The sequence below is a fragment of the Drosophila nasuta genome, chromosome 3, assembly GCF_023558535.2.
Source record: "Drosophila nasuta strain 15112-1781.00 chromosome 3, ASM2355853v1, whole genome shotgun sequence".
Lineage (NCBI taxonomy): Eukaryota > Metazoa > Arthropoda > Insecta > Diptera > Drosophilidae > Drosophila > Drosophila nasuta.
In genome coordinates, this window is record NC_083457.1 from 1,528,009 (window position 1) to 1,551,189 (window position 23,181).

General features: G+C 38.6%; 2 protein-coding genes across 3 annotated transcripts in view; one reads left to right on the forward strand and one right to left on the reverse strand.

Annotated features, from left to right (window-relative positions):
- Positions 1-23,181, reverse strand: part of LOC132790599 (uncharacterized) — a 49,848-nt gene that overhangs the window by 9,207 nt on the left and 17,460 nt on the right. Inside the window, exons 3-5 of the mRNA XM_060799177.1 lie at positions 6,667-6,802; positions 2,147-2,355; positions 1,823-2,067 (exon numbers count right to left, since the gene is read on the reverse strand). Coding sequence (XP_060655160.1) covers positions 1,823-2,067; positions 2,147-2,355; positions 6,667-6,802 — 590 coding nt within the window. The remainder of the gene's footprint in view (positions 1-1,822; positions 2,068-2,146; positions 2,356-6,666; positions 6,803-23,181) is intronic.
- On the forward strand, positions 9,923-11,210 carry LOC132792010 (uncharacterized). Of its 2 annotated transcripts, none has more exons than XR_009632958.1 (3): positions 9,923-10,393; positions 10,448-10,630; positions 10,683-11,210. XR_009632958.1 is itself a non-coding variant. In XM_060801198.1 (3 exons), the coding sequence occupies exons 1-3, from the start codon at positions 10,246-10,248 to the stop codon at positions 10,795-10,797; spliced, it is 312 nt and encodes a 103-aa protein (XP_060657181.1). In that variant the 5' UTR covers positions 9,928-10,245; the 3' UTR covers positions 10,798-11,210. The 2 variants fall into 2 exon arrangements, 1 of the variants encoding a protein (XP_060657181.1); XM_060801198.1 differs by having other exon boundaries at positions 9,928-10,259.

The window sequence follows — 23,181 nt, forward strand, 5'->3', positions numbered from 1 at the left end:
GGGACATTTTATTGAGGCACGAATATTGTAACGATGTCTAATAAAAATATTTGCATAACTTGGGGAAAATTAAAACGGTTCACTCGCGCCTGGCTGCCTCGCGCAGTCTGTCAAAGTGTCGTTTTTGGCTAGGGAAATTGGGTCATAAATTTCCATCGGTTATACAACGACTGCGTCAGGTGGGGTCGCAGTAGGTCATCGTTGTTGATGTCGTTGACGTTGTCTCCCATGTGTTTATTGCTAATGTACAATACATTTCTTGTTGTTCCCGTCAAGCTAAACGGCATCGTTTTGAAGTTACATCAATTAACGCTGTCGTCTATTGAGCTGCTTTTATGAAACTATTCGAAAGTTAACTTATTGACATATAACTAATAAAATGTTATGAATTGTGTAACACACTGCTGGAAGAACAAGTTATGCACACAGTTCTAGTTTAGAACTGGTTTAAAACTAACAACCAAATTGGTTGATAAAAGGAACTCATGAAATCCCCACTAATTATTGTTGAAAAACTGATGTAACAAATTCATTGTTGACGTTCAATAATTTGTGGTATTACGCCACAAAAGCTTTCAGTGATTTTAAGGCTGGCATTAATTTAAAAGTAGACATTATTTAAGAAATTGAAGAATAGAAAAACAATGCTACAGTCTGGTTGACAACTTGCCATTTCTTTTAATTTATGGTAATTTTCAATTATTGATATACCTAAAATAACCTTCAATATATTTTGTACTTTTTCGGTTTACTATTTTGGTATATTGTAAGAATAATATCGCCCTGTTTTGGTATTATTCAAAGTGGATAGCGGATAATTCACATTAAAGCACACTCGACAGTAGTTTTCTTGTGAGTGATTTAAGAACTGACATTAATTGGGAACTAGAAATTATTTAAGAAATAGAAGATTACAAAAAAAATACTGCAGTCTGGTTTATATTGTTCTCTACGGTATATTTTGAATGTAATAGTATATTATCATACCAAATATTGCTGTTGTATATGTTAGTAATTTTTTTAGTACATTTTAAGATCATTCTTACAATTTGCACTGTTTTGTTTTACACAAAATTTAGTTTTCTTTCTTTTTTTTAATTGACACTACTTATTGCTGAAAAACAAATGCAACAAGTTCATCTTCAAACTGAGCTCAATAACCTGGCTAATTCTTGTATGCATATTAGTCAAATGCGTCTAGAATCAACATTGTTGGCGTACAATAATTTGAGGTATTACCGTTCACAAGTTGCAAATGATTTTAAGACTGGCATTAATTTAGTTTTAGTCCACAATGCTAAGCGCGCACAAAGACCAGCATTCACAATGGCCTACAATTTGTACAAGTTGCCCGCTTCGAGGGGATATCGCTCCGAATCGCTGGATTAGCGTTCTAACAATATTGTTCATTACAGCAAAGCGAAATCGGCTTAGAATCAACAGCGAAGAGCGAGCAAACAACAACTGGGCAACTGGGCAACTGGGCAACCGACAACAACTAGCAGCTCCCCATTGAATTATTCCCCAATGCAGCCGCGGCTGCATTCATTTCCCAGGCACTTTGATTTCTATTAGCTATTGTGCGGCCATGACTGCGGAGGATGATGGCTGCTGGAATGGGAGCCGACCACACCAAGCGTTGTATCATTAATGGGAGGCGATGCTATTGTGGCTAACCGAAATAAATGGTCGGCGGTGGGTATTGTGCTTGGCTTATGCATTCAAGTGTCCAAAGCATCCAAAGCGGCTGTCTTTGTTGACTGCTCGTAAATAAGGCTTAAGAATTTTTGGACGTCAGCTGGCCAATGGTCGGGCCACTTACCGTTAGCAGATCCTTGCGCTGAATGTTCTTCAGCTGCAGGGCATTGCGCACTGAGCCATCGGGCAGCACCTGATAGGAGTCATCCACTAGGGCGTGCTCTCGCCACCAGGACACCCGAGGCGGGGGAACTCCCCCACTCGACAGACATGTCAGGTTGATGCTATCCCCTTCCAGATATGGCCCAGCAGTCTGATCTCTCACTGCCGCCCCATTGTTGTCCAATATAGTCAACTGCGTGGGAGGCACTGCAAAACGAAAAAACAAGGATATAGAAACATGTTGAGTAGAGTAGGGACTTCTTATTGAGAGGCATTCTCCACTCACCCAAAACTGTCACATTAATGCGCCAATTGCGCGTTGGTGATTTATGGAAATCAACGCGACATTTGTAGAGCCCAGCATCCGAGGTCTGAATGTTCTTGATGCGCAAAGCCGGCGGATTTGTGTCATAGTAGAAGTGGGCCTTCTTGTTGAAGACATTTTCATCAGCCCACGGTATTGCCTGGTGTAGTGGTCGACCTCTGGCATCAAAGCTGTGGAATAAATACAAAAATATATATGTATGTATAAATAAAACGTTTAATTTAATTATTGCCAACAGCTATTTGCATATTTCAAACGTTGTAATTGAATGAAGCAACTTTATTAAATTTATTAGAATATCAATTTATTCAAAATGGTCTTAATATCTTATTGCATTAAATAACCAATCTCGATGTCAAATATTGGCATATTGTTTGCAGAGAGCTTCATGAATATATTATAAAATATTGATTCCCATGAAATTACAGATTCTGTACGTGAATTTAACTTTATAGGATTATTTAACATTTTCGGGAACTATTCTATAAATCAAGATTAGAGTTTTCATTAAAATTGGAGTAAATCTTTTTATAAGATTTACATTTAACAGGTCTAAGATGGAATAACAGTTACTATTAGATATTAATTTAAATAATTTTCTGGTTCAAATAAGTAGGCAGTGTTGTGATATATAACATTCAGAAACCAATATAACAAATGGATTAATATTGGTTAATTACTAAAAACAAATGGTTGTCAAAATGCTAATCTATAATAGTTATGTGATATACACGGTTTAAAATGCTTGAAGCTTGCATCAGACTCAACGCACTTCATGTTGTTGCATATAGAATTATCTATTCAAATCAGAATGCCTTCATGCATAGGCACTCCCTCGAGATTAGTGAAAATACCAGACAGTCGTCGTTTTATTGTCAACAATCGATTTTATTTGGCAGCAATTAAGATGGGAAAAATTAAGTGTGTCAAATCAGAAATGAAATAAGAATTAAAACCGCTGAAAATGCAACAAAATCCACTCGCAATCGCCCCGTAAAAATAGAATGTCTAATTAACTTTCCCCAGGAAAACAGAACCAAATTCAAACAATGGAAACGACCAAACAGTTTTTTTATTTTATTGTTATTACCAAAGGTTTTTTTGTTTATAGCCGTCTGTACGCATTTTGACAAAATACCACATTAAATGTCAACGCCCCAAACATATAGCCAACGGCAGCAAACACCATCAAATCGTGTGTATAGGAATATATACATATAATCGTAAATAGCCCAAAGTGCATTTAAGAACTTTCAATTTTGTCAAATTTCAGAACTATTTTTTTTTTTCGTAAAATTTAAAATTTCTACATTTAAATTGTTAGATCTCTTCCTCGATTTTATTCTGTATGTATTTCGTTGTCTTTTTCATTCAATATATATTTTTTGCTGGGGATTTCCCCTTGCACATTAGTTTGGCTCTTTATGTGTGTGGCACTTAATTTGATGACACTTGTAAATTTTTAATTTGTTTTTTGTTTTCCTCTCGAATTCGCGTTGCCCTTTCTGTGTTTATTTCCCCCCTAAAGTCACGCCCAGTGTGGCTGTTGTTTCTCTTCTCTTCCCTCTTCCAGCTCTACAGCGAAATGTTGGCAACCAAAATAAATTTCGCTGTTTATGTTAATTCGTTGGCTCGGGCTAAGTTTTTCATTTTATAGTTTGCTTCAATTAATTAATTGATCAATTTGTTGTTTTTTTTTCTTTGTGTACATTTTAAGCCGATTTCATTTACATTCTTTTTATTTTCTGCTTTTAATTTGCTTTATTTGCCAGCTGAATTTCGCAGGTCTGCGCTGTTTGCCGTAGTTAAGCAGCTTTAAATAGCCCAGAAACCAGAGGCAATCAAATACATTTTACACCCAAGGGTTTATTATAAAAACCAGATGGATCAATTTACAATTTTTCTCCTCTTTGAAATATAATATAGTCCTATGACCTCTGTTCTATATATGCAACTATTTTAGGTCATTACTTGGTCGGTCCAGTCTCACTTTAACCCATGCTTAGAGTGTATAATTTATGATCGCCTGATATCACAATATTCCCCTAGATTAGCGCGCATCTTGAATATATGCATATCAACTTGAGTCTCAGCCCTCGGTGAAGCTGGTGATTTATCACTCGGAACATTTAAATGCACCCACGAGTCAAGAAAACAGACTCGAAATTCTCATCTCCCGACCGACTGCAATGCGAGTCAAAAATAATAGGAGAAGTGCGAGTAAGTGCCACATGATGGATGGTTATTTGTTAATGGATTTAAAGATAATTAAATTAGGTTTCGCATCCAAAAATGTAAGCTAGGCCCCTTCCCCACGCTGCAGCTGCCATTTGCCCCCCATAGAAACTTTCATAATTGCAGGCTGCCTTAGGCCGTCAAAGGTCATTGATTGGAAAGTGGAAGATGGTGGAAGTGCAGTTGTACCTGGGCATTGCCTTGGCAATTGGGCAACAAACTTCTCATGTAATTAATCTTCCGACCTCTTTGGCATATGGAAATTTTACTTGTGTTGTAAAAGCGTTGTTGGAGAACAAATAGAATAGAACGAGAACAATAAGAGCAAGCAGCAACAACGAAAATTTATGAAGTGTAGAAAAAGCAAATTAAAATTGATGGAAAACAATAAAAAATGCGGGCAAGAGCACGGACACGAACAGCAGGGGCTGGAGGCGGAGGTGGCGGTGGAGGAGAGAAAAAACGCTTTATTTGGTAGCTCGACAGATCTGTTCTTCCCATCGGGCATGAGAGAGGTGCTAGGTGTGATGAGTATTCGGTGGGCAGGGCCATAAACTTTATGCGGCCATAAAAGGCAACACTCGCAACTGTAATTGCAGTCACCGCAGCGAGTTCATGCTGTAGTAGAATCAATTGAACCACATGAATGCACATTCTACTTTGACACTTTGACTTGGGTATAATCGATTTCGCTTTCGCTTGGAGTCTGTTGAGGGAATGATGCGTTGCGAGTGTTGTTCTGTTCGTCAAGGTTGCTCTCCGCGTATGTAAAATCAATTTATGGTCTAGTGCGCGTCACTCCATCAGCATTTACCCGCCTCAAGTTTCGTCGCTGAGCTGACGATAAAGCCTTACGAGAGCGCCTTTCAGCTTCGGTACATTTTCGTACTGTTAAGAAATGCCACCCAACAGGTCTCCCACCTGCTAGCATATACATATTCTTTTTAAAAATCGTTTGGGTTCGACTTCGCAGAAGGCCGGTCCTCACTACCCAGTCAGCCACTCCTCCCTGCACACTGCTCACTGCTTCTTCCTCACAAGTCTCACGTTTCGTTGCAAACATATATCAGGCCAAAAGATGCACGTACTTAGCTGGCGCTCTTTATGTACACGTATGTGTGTGTAAGTAATGTTTATATCGTCAAATTCAACATAAATGCCTTACGTTAATAGAATTTATAATGAGCACACCTAGTGGCGTGTGTCGCCATCTTTAGCTTTTCATAATTGGCCCCAGAGAGCTCTGGGAATCGAACCGAAAACATTGACATACACCCGCAGTATTACTTGGCTCCCCACGGGGAGCTCAATGTGTGCTCAAATATTTTCTCGTTTTTTTCTTTTACCTTGGAAAATACCCAAAAAAAAGCACCTAATGTGTATCTGTCAAATTGTTTATTTAATTTTGTAGGGTGTCACTTTAATAGCATCTTATTTGATTAGAACGCGTGTGTTGCCAATAAAATGATTTTTATCTAATATGTTTGGGTACATTCATAAATGGAAGGACCTCTTCCTAATCTACTTTTCATGAAGCCGCTTATAAAACGAGAGTTATGCCACAATCTATGACTCCATAAAAATACATTTGCAAAAAGGACCAAATGGAGCGTACATTGTATAACCGAATAGGAATTGAAAGACTTTATAAATTAAGTATTATTAGTACTAAAAAAGTGGCCTTATATTCTGTAATTTTCATTAAAATAATTACGGCTATAATTTTATACTTATTGTAGAGTTTTCCGCAACCTTTTTACAAATTTAAATTACAAGAAATTATTTGCCCTGACCGTTAAAGTGCTGCAATTAATTAAACCACGCATTGAAATCAGTACAAAAATATGATGCATTAACTTGAATTCACTTTAGTGGCTTCTTATAATGAATTTAGCTCAAATATACTCCGTTTAAGTATACCGAAAAATACGAAGATAGACCATTGTAGACCATGTATATCGAATATCGATATACTAATACATTGAAAACAACATATACATACAAGTTTATCAACCAAATCAATTAAAACCCGTCATACATTCAAATATTTATATAAATTCAAACTGGCTAGTTAAATATTATTATTGGTTGCGCTTTCATTTAAATATTTATGGCGAATACGGAACAAACCTTACGTATTATAATCTAATTAAATACGATGGATTCTATATTTTTGGTATTTTCCACAAACCCTTTTCCAAACATTATATGTATAATAATTAAAAGCTTTCGTGTTCAATACTTACGTGTATATAGGCTTCACGTTGCCCTGGCGATACCAAATAACCAGTTGAACCTTATCGGCAATCATTGTGCCGGGCATTAGATCACAGGGCAATGCGACCTCCGAGCCAACGGCCGTCAGTACCTCCGATAAAGGACCTGGAGGTGGAAAAGCAATAAATGTAGTTGGTTTAGTTAATACTATACTCGGTATCAATTACATTAAAATTGGAATTGAGAATAATTCATTTCATTTTTGTGGGGCTGATTTGAATGGTCTGCCCATTGTTTCGGCCGGAGCTACACTTAATTGAAATATGTGAACTTTAATATTGTGCGTGATGCTTCTTGCCCTTCCCCCTACCAATGTGAGCGTGTTGTGTGGCGGTTGTAAGTGTGTATATATGATGGTATGTAGTTCTATGTCTGTATGTGGACTCGCACAATGCCATAACTATAAATTGACTGACAGCTTGATTTCCTTTGATGATAAGCTGGCGCTGAAAGGGTACCCGAACTCGGCTGGACGGAATGGGATACAGATATGTGTATGAATATAGTAGTCCACAGAGTCGTCACCATCATCTATGCATCTAGTACATGGGATAGTGTCAATGCATTGCGTGGCGCCTCAAAGCTTGCGGCTCGCAGTCCGCGCCCCCAAAACTCGCGACGTGGTGTCGACATCGATGGCTTCTTCTATGGCGTCGCGCTGTGCGTGCCGCCCGCTGTGGAACGTCTCTGAGCTGCTCGACTGGGCGGACAATTAGTCGTTGTTACCCCCCTCGGAGGGGGGAGACCGAGAATGGGACTTGGATTGGGTGTAGCTCTGGCCATTTGACAATTGAATGCAATGTGGTTGTTGTTGCTGTTGATTGGTATTTGGTATTATCAAAGCCTTGTAATTATACAAATTATATTTTCCATATTTCTATTGCCACATACACAGAGCTACATACAGGCAGCCAATGGGCGTGACGTACGTGCCTATATGCCACATTCAGCGCCCCTTGGCACCTCACCCCGACCCCGAGACCGAGCCAAAAATGCTTATCAAAAATTTGTGTGGTGCCTCGACTATGTAAACAGTTAATGTTTGCTTTGCTTTTAAGCTTTTACAAATATTGGTAAGCATTTATCTATTAAGTAGATTATGAAAATGAAATTCAAACGCTAGCTGCAATTTAATTAATTTAATGCAATTTTATATCTCTTGATTAGTATTAGTCTAAAGTAAAGTCTAAAGCATCGAAGAGAGTCAGGGACCAACAATCGTAGGTCAATTAATTGATGTAATAAGCGACAAAAGGAACTGAGAGGAGAGGAACACAATTATTATTAGCTAATGAAAAGTGGAATGTTGTGAATACAAAACAATTATTCGTATTGCAGCTTAAGTATTTCTTTGACTGTGCTTTCGATTATTGCCGGCACACAAAATAAGTCGATTCATTTGCCAGCAGAAAATTTAATTAATACTCATAATAATTGAAGCTATTGTTCGCTCTGTTTGTTTTGGGAAACACATTCGACTAAGCTTAGTATATATATTTATAGGTCAGCAATCGCTGGGCTATTTTTGTGCTTCATTAATTGCCATATAATAATACGTAAGAAAATTGGAATGAGACAAAGTGCAAGGACCCAGCTTTGAATAGAATATTGTGAAAAGACCGAACTGATACTTTTCTATTGATTCGATTACACTGACGGAAGCATCTTCCGTTTAACCATCTGTTCCGCACTTATTCATGGCAACTTTAACAAATGGGGGGCAGGAAACCATGAGAAATGAACATGGCCATTAAGCATGGACGAATCGTGAAAGATATGTCAAATCACTATAACAAATCGTAGACTTTTTCGGGCCTCACGCAAAATATACAAAACGCACTTAGCCCAGAATGCTTTACGGCCTGGCTGGAGGCGCCAAATAAACGAGTGTATGACCGCAATAGGAATTGGGGGAAGGGATTGGGATGTGGATAGGAAATGGAGATCGAACGAATGATTTAATTCATGGAGGGCAGCAAATGCAATTTGTTTGGCTTCACAAATAAACAAAATGGGGTCAACAGATCAAAGCGATAACAAACAAAATTGTGCCGCAGCAAATGAGTTGCGGATGAAGATGGGCATGTCCAAGTGGCTGGTTGAGCTGAGCTAAGTTGTCGGGGGGCAATTACTAATTGCAATCGAACAACAAATGTTCACACACTTGGCATATGAATGAATGAAAATTAATCGAATCGAATCGCTATTCAATGGGCTACGCAAACCGAAAAAGCGATATTTCGCAATTGTCGGATGACTGGAAGGTCGTTGCATCAATTTGACTATTTTTTTGGGAGGAGACTAGCTTGAGAGAGGGGGGGAAAGATTTATTGTCACACGATCCGAATTTGACGCTTTGATTGAATGAATGGCCGGCCGTCCGACGCCAAAGTGCATTTCAATGTTCTGGAACATCGTAATGGGCCGTTTGGTCTCTCGATCACTGATCTGCTTTGATCTGTTCGTATCCAGCCGACAACACAGAGCTGTTCTGGTTTTATTGGCCAACAATATTTTGACAAATTTGTTTGGTCTTCGCGCTCTGCGACAGTGAACGGGCATTTTGCTGCTAATGGTGCTTGCAACAAATTTTCCTGCATGATGTATTCTATAATTAAGTAGAAACATGTTTCCCGTTCCGCCTTCTCCTCCTCCTCCATGCACATGTTGTATGCCCCGATGTTCTCGCCTCATAATTGTGCCACTTAATGTGGGCGTCAACATGAGACGACCGAGTCTCGGAGAGTTGAGTTTTATATGGAAAACATGAACATATTGTATACAAGAAGCTGTGATGCAGCAGAGTCAATTTATGAACTCCAAACATCAAAATGCATGTCAATTGCATCAAATTCTTGGAATCTCGAAAGAGTTTATTGAAATCTTTTGGTTATATATATTTAGCTTCAACATATGCATTATTAACTTGCTGTGTGTTGTTTGATATTTCGTTTTTCTTCTGACTTATTAGATCGAAGACTATTTTACACTCACTTGCTTAGCTAATCTCCACCTTAAGCTAAAACAATCAGATTCAATTATCCAGTCAATCGGTCATTCATTCAATTTTCCCTTTTAACACAAACGAGCGCTTATTTATTTATTTATTTTGCCTGCAGCTTGAAATTGAAATGAAAATATTTTGACAATCACTGGCATGTGGCGAGTTATTGTTTAACTCTATTGTACAACAACATGAGGTAATTATTTAGATCATTTGTTTTGGTCCCTGGAGTCTTCCCAATGGGGGGCCGCTGGCAGTGTAAAAAGGGAAGTGGAAAATGGGAAACTAGACGGCCCTCGAGAGCTTTTCGTCGCATTCATAAATAAGAAACAACAACTTGGCGCCTCTCTCTCCTAAAGCAAACAAGAAAACAGCAGCAAGAATCCAAACAGATCGGCAAATAAATCAAACAAAAAATGTTTATGTTTTTTACATCAAGGAAATGAATCAGTCGGAATGAAAATGTTTGGAAAAGTTTTAGCTTAAATTGAAAGCAACTATAAATAAAATTTAGTGTTTCTGTAAACTGCTGGGAAAAAAAGAAATGGAAATGATTATGTAATTTGAAACACTTGACTAAGGAAATGATTGAGTCTCGGATTCGATTTTAAATTTATAATATTGTTGGTTCATGCTTTGAATATAATTCGATATCCTCGGCTCGTAATCAATAACGATTGCGATGATAAAGTGTGAGGTTTAATCAAAGTCTGGCATTAAACAATTTTCTTATTTGCTATCAAAAGGTTATCTGCAATTCAAGCCAAGACGTCAACTGTCTTTAAGCCACATGGCAGCAGTAATAGCCATGACAATTGCTGGCGACAAATTGGCAATGACTCAAGCAAACGCCTTCCCCTCCCTTCATTCAAAAGGCGCCACTTGACATCAACAGCAAGAGCAACAGCAAAAGCAACAATGACAACAGTGTAACGTAAATGTGTCTTTGATTTTTCCTTTATTTCTATATTTTGCACACAGCAACAACAACAGCAATCCTCTGAGCAATGCTCTGCACGTGACCAATGACAATTTGCGATTCGAGTTGCTGCTGCCCATTTATGACCCGTCTCGTTCCTGTCTCCCCCCTTGTTGAGTGGATTTTTTATTTGATTTTGCTGTCGTTTATTTGACTTTGGGACAAACGTCTCTCCCACCCCCTTCCCCTGGATAACTACCACACCTTGGACTTGGGCCGAGAACTTTACTCGTTGTCGTCGATTTGAGCTTTAATACTTCCTGCAGGCGCATTTGTTGGGATTTTGGGGTCTCTGGCCCAACATCAAACGCTTTGGCGGAAGCTCAAATTGCTGTGGCAGCCCATACACTTGTTGGCATATAGACCCGATACCCGAGAATTCCAATAATACGCTTCCAATTGCTTATGACCAAATCCTGTTCCACTGACAAATTCATTCAAATGAACTTCCAAATTAGCCAGGAGCTTTTGTGATTACTTCCTTTTTTATATGACCCCGGAGGTTATAAATATATGGCAAATAATTTGCTTTCGCGGCGAAAATTATTGGATTTTCATCAAGCTTGGAACTAAATTCAGATTTGCATTTACACGCAAACCGTTGACCGAGAATTTTGATTATTTATTAATAGTGACTGGTAAGTGAACTAACGGAAAGACAGATCAAACGTCAACTTTTGCTGGCATGTCGAGGCCACATCAGTCAACCGCTGAATGCACTCGAGCTCGAGCGGGCACCTGAATATTTATATAAGCGTATATAATAATGTTATGCTTATATTTTATTTATAACAAGTTGCTTGCAACGTAATCTATGTTCGAAAATCTTTGTACTCTGGCACTTGGGACCGAGAAACTAATTTTATGATGGATTACTGCCCTAACCCCCGCAACTCTGGCTGCAGCTCCAAACCGAAGACCAATGGCAATCTGAAGTCTGTTTGGAGGTTCCACTGGGTTGCACTTATCGCGTCCGCTGTGCCGTCCATCAAATGCATTGCAACGTGTGGCTCGCCACGCTTATCGCACTCGATGCACACTACACTCACCTTTCCTTCTATTTCTCCACCCCTCGATGCTAATAGAAACCTCAAAGCGCGTTTCACTTTTGTTGACATTTGTAAAATGCAAACAGAACACGCAAAGGCGATAGATAACCTGCAGCATGGACATGGATACGGACGACTCTCAACTCCAACGTGGTGGACTCGTCTCGAGCACACCAACTTTAGGGGACACTGTCAATGGTTAGAGACATCACTCAAAGTGATTAGATCATAGTTTCGAGCACGTCTAGGAATGGGCGGAAGAATGTCGAAGAGAGATAAGTAGAGATAGATAAGTAAAACCGCTGTTTGGAGCGGAATCCATAGATCTATTTGGATTGAGAAGTATTCACTTGGAGGTATGTGTGGGAGCTTCAATTAGTTCGATTTTATTGCCCAAAATGGGCATGAGAATGGCTATGCCAATGACTTCTTTTCCCGTGGAGTTTCTTTCCGACGTGTTCTCAATTTTACGATATTGACACTAGAAATCGTGACTTTTTCATTATGAACGGGATTTACACGTGTTTATGGCAGCCCATAAAAGGGGTTCGCCCCGCGTCACAGGAAGTTCAACGGGTCGCACTGAAGTCTAGTAATGTTCACCATAATGGCATAACAGTTCAAGATGTTAGTTGAGTTCCCATCGTAAGTAAGCCTCATATTTACAGTATTGTTGCTGCTGTTAGACAGGACACATTATGATCTCAACTGCGCCTTGTCTTGGGCTGGCTTTGTTTGTTGGCGCTGCGAAGCAAAAGCTTTTGCATTTTCTTTCGCTCTTGCTCTTGCTCTTGCAAATGGAAGCTCGCTTTTGAAGTGCCATGACACCTTTGACAAATAGTTGCAATAAAGTGCTGTAAGTGCTGCGTGTTGTTTTCGTTGAAAGGTCTACCTTAAAGGTTCAAGACTAAACACGGAGGGCATCTTACGGTGCTCGATTCACAGTTCGCAGTTCGACTCCCGTCACCCGCCCCACGGAACTAATCGCTGGGTAACATGATATTCATGCCGCATCAAATTAGCTCTTCTAGCCACGTCGTTTGCCAGCCACAGAGGCAGGCACAATTCGAGCCAGAAAGAAGATATTATGCAAAATAATATATAATTTTGATAGCACCCAATTTGAGCCTGTCATAACAAATGTGCTGAAACAAGTCCTGAATATGTATGCCCACCCATCCCTCCATTACTCTCTCTATTTCCAACTCCCCCTACCACTTAGCAACACAAAGCACGCAAGAAAATGTCTGAAAAAAAGGCCGAAAGGAAAGCAAAATATCAAAACTGGCTCAACGAAAACGGCAGTAAAAGTGAACCAACAAAAAATCGATATATGTAAAAAATGTTTGCATGACTTTAGGAAATTTAGCAAAAGTTTTTTTCTGTGGCTGTTCTTTTTGTTGTTGTGCTCGGATCTTGTTGGGCCAGGCCAAATAAAGCTTCATTGATATGAAAAATATCTTTTAAATGCTATAAAGCAGATGGGTGAGAGGAGCGGAGACGCTGGCAAATGACTGCGGTGTCGGCGGCCTCTGTGAAGAGCGGCAAAAACAACACTCATAAAATTAATATGATATAATAAAGAAAAATTTGCAAGCTGCCAAAACCATAACGATTGATTCTAAATTATAGCCGGCAGCCAAGGCTAGAGGCGGAGAGGTGGTGAAGATGAAGAAGCGGGAAAGGGAGGGTTCCTTGTTACGCCCTCAAAGGCCGCTTTGCCGCAATATGTCTGTGGGACTCTAAGCGAAACCGATTCGAATAAATAACACGATGCCACATAAAATCAAATATGTTGCATCAAAAAAAGTAAAAAAAAAAAGAACAAAAATATAGAAAATCGAGTCTGCTCTGGTTTTATTGGGGCTGAGTTGGGTTCGTGGCGGACGTGGCCACAAGGAATTTCCAAAGGGATTAGTGCGCCACTTGCTCGACGCAAGCGTTGGCAGAGGGAGGCCACGATCGAAGGGAGATGTGCGACGGTGACGGGGGTATGTCAAATTAATCACTGCATTGTTCAGCGCTTTTCAAAATAATAAATACTTCAGCGCAACTATAAAATAAATTACTCAAAATCATTTCACATTTCACTATCGCAACGAAAACAACCACACAGAATAGAATGGAACGGAATAGAATAGAATACAATGGAAAATAGGCATGAAATAGAATAGAATGAACAGAGAGATCGACGCAGTGGAGAACACAGCGGAACTGCGTGTTTGGACAGTTTTAACATTTGGTTTCAGTTTTCCTCCCCCTCCATCCACCTTCTACCACGCCCCTACGCTCAGTCAGTTCCTATTCCCATATCCCAGTCCCTTTTGTCGTCTATTGTCATGCGTTTTGTGTGTCAACTTCAAATGGAATGAAATGTCTAGGGAATTTGTAGATCATTAATAACATCGCACACAAAACAGCAAAAAGTATAAACGCATTGGGCCACTTAGGAGCCATGAATGGGCGTACGACAAGAGACTACTACGCCAGAAGTCTCCACTCTCCACTCTCCGCTCTGGCAGTCGCCAGTTGTCAACAGCACTCGGATACTGCAGAGGGAGCAACAAAAATACATAATAAAAATGCCAGGGTGTAACCCATGGCGGCTGTGGCATAAAATTGGAATGGCAAAAATTAATCACAGCAACAGAGGAATGAATGAAAAATGCAATCGCTGCTGGTTACAAGATACCTCTGAGTATATAAATACGCAAATAGACTGTGCTTAACTTTGAGGCAACATGTGATCAGCTGTTGCTTCCAAGTTCCCTTGGGCTTGCCATAGGGCAGACAAGAGATTGCATATATAGATGGAAATGTTTTTGTGGAGTGCGCTATCCAATTAGGATTTACTCAGTCGGATAATTATTTGAAATTGTTGATTCAACAACTAACAAACAGGTTTATTATTAGCATTTAATTAGTTTCAATAATATTCAAGTAGAAAATTACATGAAAATTGGTTAATTTATGCAGGCAAAATAATTTGGCATTCTAGTACTCGAATGATTAGCCCACTCAAGCGTAGACCAATATTATCATTTACTAGTTTATCAACTCGTATTAGCTGCTACTAAGTTCAGTTTTTACAGAATTCATAGCGTATTTTTAGGAACTTCGTGGCATTTTTAAGCCTCTGCGATTTATGTGAAATTGAAACAAAATTCATGTGCATATTTTTGTTGGGTTTTTTCGTTTCATTCTCAATGTGTCTCCCCCACATTGTATTCTCTCACCAAACTGGCACAACAATTTTTCCATTTTGGTATTCGCTTGTTTCCATTATTATTTCGTTTTCGTTGCAGTTTGTTTTGCTTTTGTGTTTTGTTAGTTTCGTTATAGACGTTTTCTGTTTTTTGGCCACTTCCGCCCCAAGTTTTAGGCTTTGTTTTGTCTGATGGCACGCTTTTTTTAACTCTGCACTTGGGAGCTAGAATTGGGAATGGGAATTGGATTGAGAATGTGAATGTCCCCCTAGTCAAAAAAAGAAAAAAAAGGGGACTGAGTCCATAAAATATGGCATGTGCATCTTTTGCTTTGTTTGCGTTTAATTTGAAGCGTGAAATGTCAAAATGCTACAACCAAATTGAGTAAACAAACTATAAAAGTAGATTATGAGACTTATAAACATAAACTAAACGTCAGATCATTTATTAAAAAAGTGAAACAAAAAAAATGTTATGATAGTCAAAGAGTTATTATGAAGTTAAAGCGAGAAAAAATATGTTAAGCGAAGGTTATGCTTTAATCGCTGCTAACTTAATTATCAAATGGGCCTTTGAGCCTTTGGACAGCTTAATAGTTTTACAGTTTTTAGTTCCTTTTTCCAAAATTTTTGAAATATGCGTCAAGTGTTTTTTCGGTGCAGAATCATGAATATTCATGAGACTCAAACACTTGATGAACTCGTAAATTTTCCGACACTGCCTTTTAAATATGCATGAAAATCAAATTTGCCTTTTGCTGCACACAAGTTGATGTTTAAATTTATATATTTGTGTATATACATACATACATACATATTTATATTTTTTATTGCCGAGCTGTAACTTTCATACACATAAATTTACTTAGGGCGTCCATTTGATGTGTGTTTTATTTTTTATTTTCGTTCTTTTTTTTGGTTTTAAACTTAATTGAGGGGCTTCTGCTATTATTGGTGGGAGACAAACTGTTTATATCAGACCTTGGCTGGCTCTATCATCAATCGTGTCAAAATTTTGTAATTTGTAAATATCAAACTCATCGCCCAGACGCATTTGTCTAAGACTAAATATATAGAGAGATGTGTTTGACAAGATTGATGGATAGATAATACGACTGATAAATCTCCATTATGGTGCTACAACACATCCTTTCTCAGTGCCATCCGCCGAGAGTTAATTTGAAGTCAGTGAGACAATGATTTGATTTTGGCCGTGTCATTGTCATGCAAAGCCTGCTCAGCCTTACCGAGGTGATTTGTGGATACGCCCAACCATCACTTAACTGGCAGCCAGCTGCCAAACAAGGGCTTCTTCATTTGTCATGACTCAATGACAAGGTATTCTCGGTAAATGCTAACAATATGGCTATTTTCCCGCTAAATCTAGTTGTTTTTCGACAAACTTCTCTTAAACTTGAAAACAAAACTGTAAAATGCCTAAATTTTAGCTGTTTTTAGTTTGGAAATCGGCAACACTGTCGGCTGAAATGTTTAAGAAAAAACTCAAACACGGCTCTGATTGCGAGAGCCTAGAAAAAAATGGTGCAGCCATAAAATAGTCGATTGATTGGCATCAATGATGGCATTTTAACCAAATCACAGACCCATTTACAGCAGATACCTAATGCAGATGGGCTGTCAACTCTGGAACGGGCCTGAAGACAGATAGATGGCAATGCCGGTTATCTTAAAACTAAACCCGAGAAGCCGACGTGTCATCGTTAAACGCGCCACCAAAGTCATAAAACCACAGCTTCAATTGATTGAAGGTGTCTGTTGCCAATTGTTTTTCTTTGTTTGTCACCAAATTTGGTCCACACACATTGATTTGTGGCTTAGAATGTCAAGCTGACCACGTTGATAAATAGATGAAATCAGCTCATTACTCATTAACACACATTCATTATTTCAATTTGAAAAGTTTTATGTTGCCATTAAATCACAAAATATGGTAAACCAAAAATAAAATTATGTTCAACTTGTATTCTGTTTATACATAAAGCATTAAAACTTTAAAGTAATTATAACAGCTAATTAGATATACGAAAGAAATGAATTGATTTGAATTATTTTCAAATCAGTTGAACATGCAAAGTGCCCGAGGCAAGAATGTGTTGTTACAGGGCGAGGATATGCTATTGAGTCGACCAATATCGATTTCTTTTAAGTAAGCAAAACAGACAATTTGTTTTCCATTCACTGTATACACTGTATGCTATATACTTTGTGTATTCTTAGGCAGCTCAGTGGCATGAGCATAAGAATAGTAAAAGCATTTCAAGTGAAAATAAATAGTATGGAGACAGCGGCAAGAACAACGGGCCAAGAAGAACACGAACATCAAAGGAAGCACACACCCATTTTCAACAGTATAAGCAGAGAAAATCGCTTATGCAGGAAGCACTTTTCTGTGGGGCTCCTGCTGAGATTTTCAACGCTACACCAGTGGTTGGCTGCTGCAAGAATAAGAACTCGAGCACAAGCTGCAGAATGGGCTTGGGCTCTTATCCTCTAGCTCTACAGGCTTCGTCCTTTCGATGTGTGCTGTGTGGGAACGTGATTTCAGCATAATTCCGTATATCAGCGCATAAATGGAGCATGCCAGTGACACACTCAAACTCACACACACACACACACACAGGGAAAAGTCTAGAAACGAGCACTCACACACTCACATCGTCAGAGTCACGGCCACATGCCGCCGGGAGCTGCACTTTTCCAGGCAGCTGCCTGGTCGGTTTCCTCATGCCGTCTCAGTGCTCTCCGAGTTATCGCCAGCGGGGTCAAGTACATTAAAAACGCATGGCAAATTTGTGGGAAATCCCCCTGAACATCATATGAGGGAAGAGTAGAAAAAACGTGTGCTTAAACCAACAATAGCAGCAAAGTCGTCATAAATTACCGATAAGTACAACATATATGCATGCATTCATACATATTTACCGAAGGTCACAGTACTCAGCTATTGTTCTATGTAATATGTGTTCTATACCATATACAGCTACTAAATTAAGAAACACCACTTAAAAGGATTATAATAACAAATTTAACTTTTACTATTATTAATAACTTTCCGGAATATTAATTACAAAAAAATAAATTATGTGATCAACTGAAAAGTAAAATTAACAAGTAAGTCGAGTGTGCTCGACTGTGAGATACTACACATTGTGAATAAGAGCAAAACACTCTGGTATTCATTTTAAAATATACCAACGCTATATTTCATATATTGACATATCACTGCTTTTTAAATATACCATGGAGTGACATTATAGCAGCCAAAGCAACTGATTCCCGAAGTATCGAAGTATTTTCCAATCCAAGGGTAATCCAAATTTTCAGGAATCATAAAGACTACAGTTCTTATTGTGTGTACGTAAAATTGCTCTAGCTACAAAATTAATCTAGGTTTTCGATTTTTGTGGATTTTGGGGTCGGAAATATGCATATTTGACGCAAATTTGCCCTTCTGTGCAAACGTAACAAGTAAAATTATAGCTCTATCTCTTATAGTCTCTGAGATCAAGATGTTCATACGCACGCACAGACAGACAGACGTCTCATACATACATTTCCAGGAGGCACAATGTTATAATACCCTTCTACCATATGGGTTTCGGGTATAAAAATTGGTTCAACTTTGTATACTATCGATTAATACTCGAAATTTACCTAATTGTAGGAAATACATAAACACTATCCAAAGTTAAACTCTAGTCAAATATTGTTTACAAACAACCCTCGCTTTATGCCAAAATGACCATCATTCAGTTTTGTAAATCGAAAATCATCGAGTGCCAATTTACAATTTGCAAATCGAGAAGGCATCCGACGCCAATGCGCAATCCTCAATTGAGAATCCGCAGGCAGCAACACATGGTGAGCAGGCGCGCTGTCAAAGCCAGGATTCTGCCTTGACCGCATCAGCACACATACACACACACACTCATGGAAGTTGACCCACACCCACACGCACACGCATACAGAGATTCAGGCACATCTGTAGGTGGCTAGCAAACATGAAACATGAAATTCGAGCGGTTTAAAATTGAGCCCATTGATTTTTGAGCGGAACACGTTGGTTGTCCTTCTCCCTCTCTCTTTCTCCTTCTTTTTCGGCCAACAGTCTGCGGAGTTTACGCCCCCGTAGTGTGTGAGGAGTCTGGCTGTGTGTGTGTGTGTATTTGTTTTAAAATATTTCTGGCTTTTCTGCATTTTCATTCATGCCGCAGAGCGTCAAAGGCCGCAGCAATCCATTCACATATCTCGTATCCATTCACAGGATATTGCTGCGGGTGGGTAATTTTTCAAGTACTTGCTGCCATGTTCCAGCGCTGTTTGCTTAGCTTCTGTTTCTCGAGTGCCACGGAAAATGGGGAAAAAGGGTCTGAAAATCCTATATGTGTGTTTTATGTGTTTTTCCCAATATTGTATTGGGAGCAGGAATCACAGGGATTAAAATGAGCAACAACATCCGCCAGGACTGTGTTTATTTGCCTTCGCGCTTAGCGCCGTCAAGGGTTTTGATTCCATCAGCAGCCAGCGAAGCAGCGAAGGATGCTCCTCAGCTGCGGCAAAACGCCAACAACATTTTTACAAATTGTTCCACAAATATTTGGCATTCAAAGTTGCCTGCAAAAGGACAAGAGACAAGAGACGACTGACTCCTTCTGACCAACCGACAAAAAATATCCGCTACGCATTTATTGAATTAATGGATTATTTCTGTGTGAAAACATCTGCGTTCTATACACACATTTTTTGCCTTTGTTTATTGTTTTTATGTTTTCTCTCCACTTCTTTTTTTTTCTTTTTATTATTTATTCAAAACACTTTGGCTCCTGCGATATTTATTTACTTGTTTTTCCACTCCACAACGAAACGAGGTCCATTTACAATCTTTATTGCGGTGTTAGTTGTATTTATAGAGAATATACATATATTTGTTTGCTGCCGCATTTAATTAAATGGAAATTTATAATTTATTTGGTGGAATTTTCAGGAAATGCTCATTACAAAGCGTTTCCAATTGCCTTGTTAAAAAGGGTGTTGCCAAGCAACTTATCAATGGTTGAAAACCAATTTAATCATGGTCAATTTCAAAGCATATTCCCCAAATATTTTAAATTCAACTGAAATACAAATCGATTCTCTCTTAAAGGCCTTAACTGTTACCCAGTTTTCGCTTTCCACATATATAATTGCAGACCCTTTGAGCCAGTTGCTGCAGTAATTGTTGAAACTAAAAATCCAGCCAAATAGTTTGTTGCATGTTCAAATTACATTACAAAGTACGTTTAGCCAAAAAATTAAAAAGCGCCGCAATCACAACTGAAACACAAAGAGAGCTAAAGCATAAAAAACCATGCCAATTTTCTATTCCATTGGTCGAAAGAGTGGGGACATCGAGCAGGGAAGAGAAGGGAGCACAGGCAACTACAGTTGTAGGCTTGTTTTTATTTTTATTGGCCACATTCATTCCAATTGCGGCTACTACTACTACACACACACACACACACACACACACACACACACACACACACACACGGCACACAAAGCTGAAGTGGGCGTCTAAGCACATGCCACAAATTGGCTAAAGGGAAAAATTGAGGCGCCAGTAAATTTTTTTTTTGTTTCGCATTAAAATGCACTTGTTAACAAGTAATTTGTCGGGGAATGGCAGATATTTGCTTATCGCAGTCATGAAATCAGTTCAGCGAAATAAAAAAGGTTGAATATTTGATTAGATAGCAACGTTAAGTTTGGGTAGTTCGGAGTTTTGTTTGTTTATTTTTTGGGTATCATATTGACCTCGAACCTGGGAAAAAGGGACAACGAATTTCCTTTACGGACTCTTTCATAGTTTTTGTTTTCACCGGAGTTGGGGAACAATCTCATCTAATTATGAAAATGAGAATGTGTACTTAGTGTATTTTGGGAATGAGAAGCTGAGTGTTCTCAAGATGCACTTATAATTAAGATAATGACAAATTCATTCAATGCCTTGGGAAAGCCACGCTCTTCCCACACAACCAAAGAAGCACTTCATAATCCTCAAAATTGAAATGTAGTGAGCAATAATCTGTATGGCATTGGAACGGGCATATGCCGGGAGTGCTAAAAAAATCATATACTCATAAGAGAGGCCAATGAAACTGGAGCTGAGACTGCTTATAACTTTAACACTTAAGCCGCAGTGAAGTCAACTTGAGCACTTGAAAATAATACTACAATATGGTTATGGTTCTTGAAAAGAACAGCAACAGCAATGGCACCAACAACATGTAGAAAGTCTGGGCAAATCCCCAGCGAGACCAAATCAATTTCAATCAAACAAATGCAACCGTCCGAAGAGAGGCTCAGGCATCAAAATCCACTCAAGTGAACCAATAAAAGAAAACATGGAGCAGAAAACAAAAAACAAACGAATACGAGTTCGAATCGAACCCAAACAGGAAAAGTCAAAAAAATTGATGGGGGTTGTGCGGGGTTAAGAGTGAAGCGATGCGCGAGGGACGAAGGGCGAAGCGGCTGTAACGGAGCATTCCAAGAATGAAATCGAAAATGAAATGAAATTGAAATGAAATGCATGTTACAATATAATTGAGAATAATCAAATTTAAATCACATTTGGCTGACGCTGATCATGATAATCACAATAATCATGATGACGCTGACAATGATGATGATAGCCGGGGAGAGAGCGCAGAAAACATCGATAACAATACGACAACTGTTTTTTAATGGTGCTGTTCAGTCTGACTCTGAGGACGGGGCTAAGGATCGAATGAGTGTCACAGTTTGTCACCAGAAGCATAAATCCAATTACACATGGCACAATTCGGTCTGTTGATGTTCTGAGGGGGAAGAAATCGACAGGCGATTTGTATGAAAATTTACAAATCGCCCTTTCCACTTCTATAACATCTGACTAGCATCCACTTTCACATTCACATCCACATCCACATCCACATCCGCATCTGCATCTGCGTCCCTCGGTCATCAGTTGATGTTGCCATCAACGAATTGCTTTGCTATCCAAGCGCAACATTACGAGCACAAAACTCAGAAAGTGCATTTCTATTTTCCAGTCCCTAGTAATTAACGGTGCAATGAGTGTGCGTGTGTGTTTGTGAGTGAATTTCGATGCCAGATGTTTGGCCTGAAAGGTTACGCCTCTGTTTCCAAATACACAAACGAAAAAGCCAACAAACACAGACTGCTGGCAAGTATAATCACAGTAAACGATAATGAACCAACATGACCGACTGCAATTCGAATGAAACCCAAACGGAAAACTCAATGACATTTTCCTGAACTTCATTCGACTTGAAACCGAAGGGATCAAATCATTGTGAGCTCAGCAGTTGTGACCTTTACTTTTACCTATTTATCTGCCATTAATAAACATTTGAAACAGCTGACCTATAGCTAACTGTAATTATCCATCGATATCCAAAGGCTATCAATGGTTTATTTGTACAAAAAGAGATAGCGATGAAAATAAGAAATGTTTTTATTAAGAATTTGAATTTTGTTTTAATATCATATTATTTTATATACCATATTTGTGTTTTAAAGATTTCATTACTTTAATTTCAATGCAACTTAATTAATAATTATTTATTTTTCTTTAAATATATACAACAGTTTTTAAAACATATTTTTAAATATATTTATTTCCATCTGTATCAGTTTAAATTATTATTAACATTTTAAGTTTGTTTTTTAAAACAAATAGCGACAAAGCAAATTAAATTTGTACACAAAACAAATAGAAATTTAACTGAATATGATATTTATTACTTCACTGTAAAAATAGTATATCAATACATACTTAGTGCGCTACCAATGCGAACTAACTTTTGGGTCGCCTTACAAAACTGAACTCTATCAAAATGTCATTTTCATTACTTTTTAAATTGAATGCGCATTGAAAACAAACTGAATAAAACTCGAACTTTTAACAAAAAATATAGCAACCCCTCAATGCACGACCCACTAAAGTGTTAATGGCTAAATTACTTTTCATTCTTTATATTTTCATTTCCATTTTTTTTGTGGCTCGGGTTCGGGTTTTTGGTTTGGGTTGATTCGTTACCCTGCACAGTTTTCAACATTTCCATTTCCATTTTCGTTTGAAAACATTTTGACTTGTGTTCTTGTGGTTACGCTGTTTATTTTTCAATTGAGGTTTTGACGCAATTCCGTCAATGGCTCCGAATGTTTTATTTATACCGCCGC

Excerpts from the sequence above, each read along its gene's own strand:
- LOC132792010 (XM_060801198.1), top strand. Across the intron at positions 10,631-10,682 it reads AAAGCAACAATGACAACAGT|CAACAACAACAGCAATCCTC; the intron begins GTAACGTAAATG and ends TTTTGCACACAG.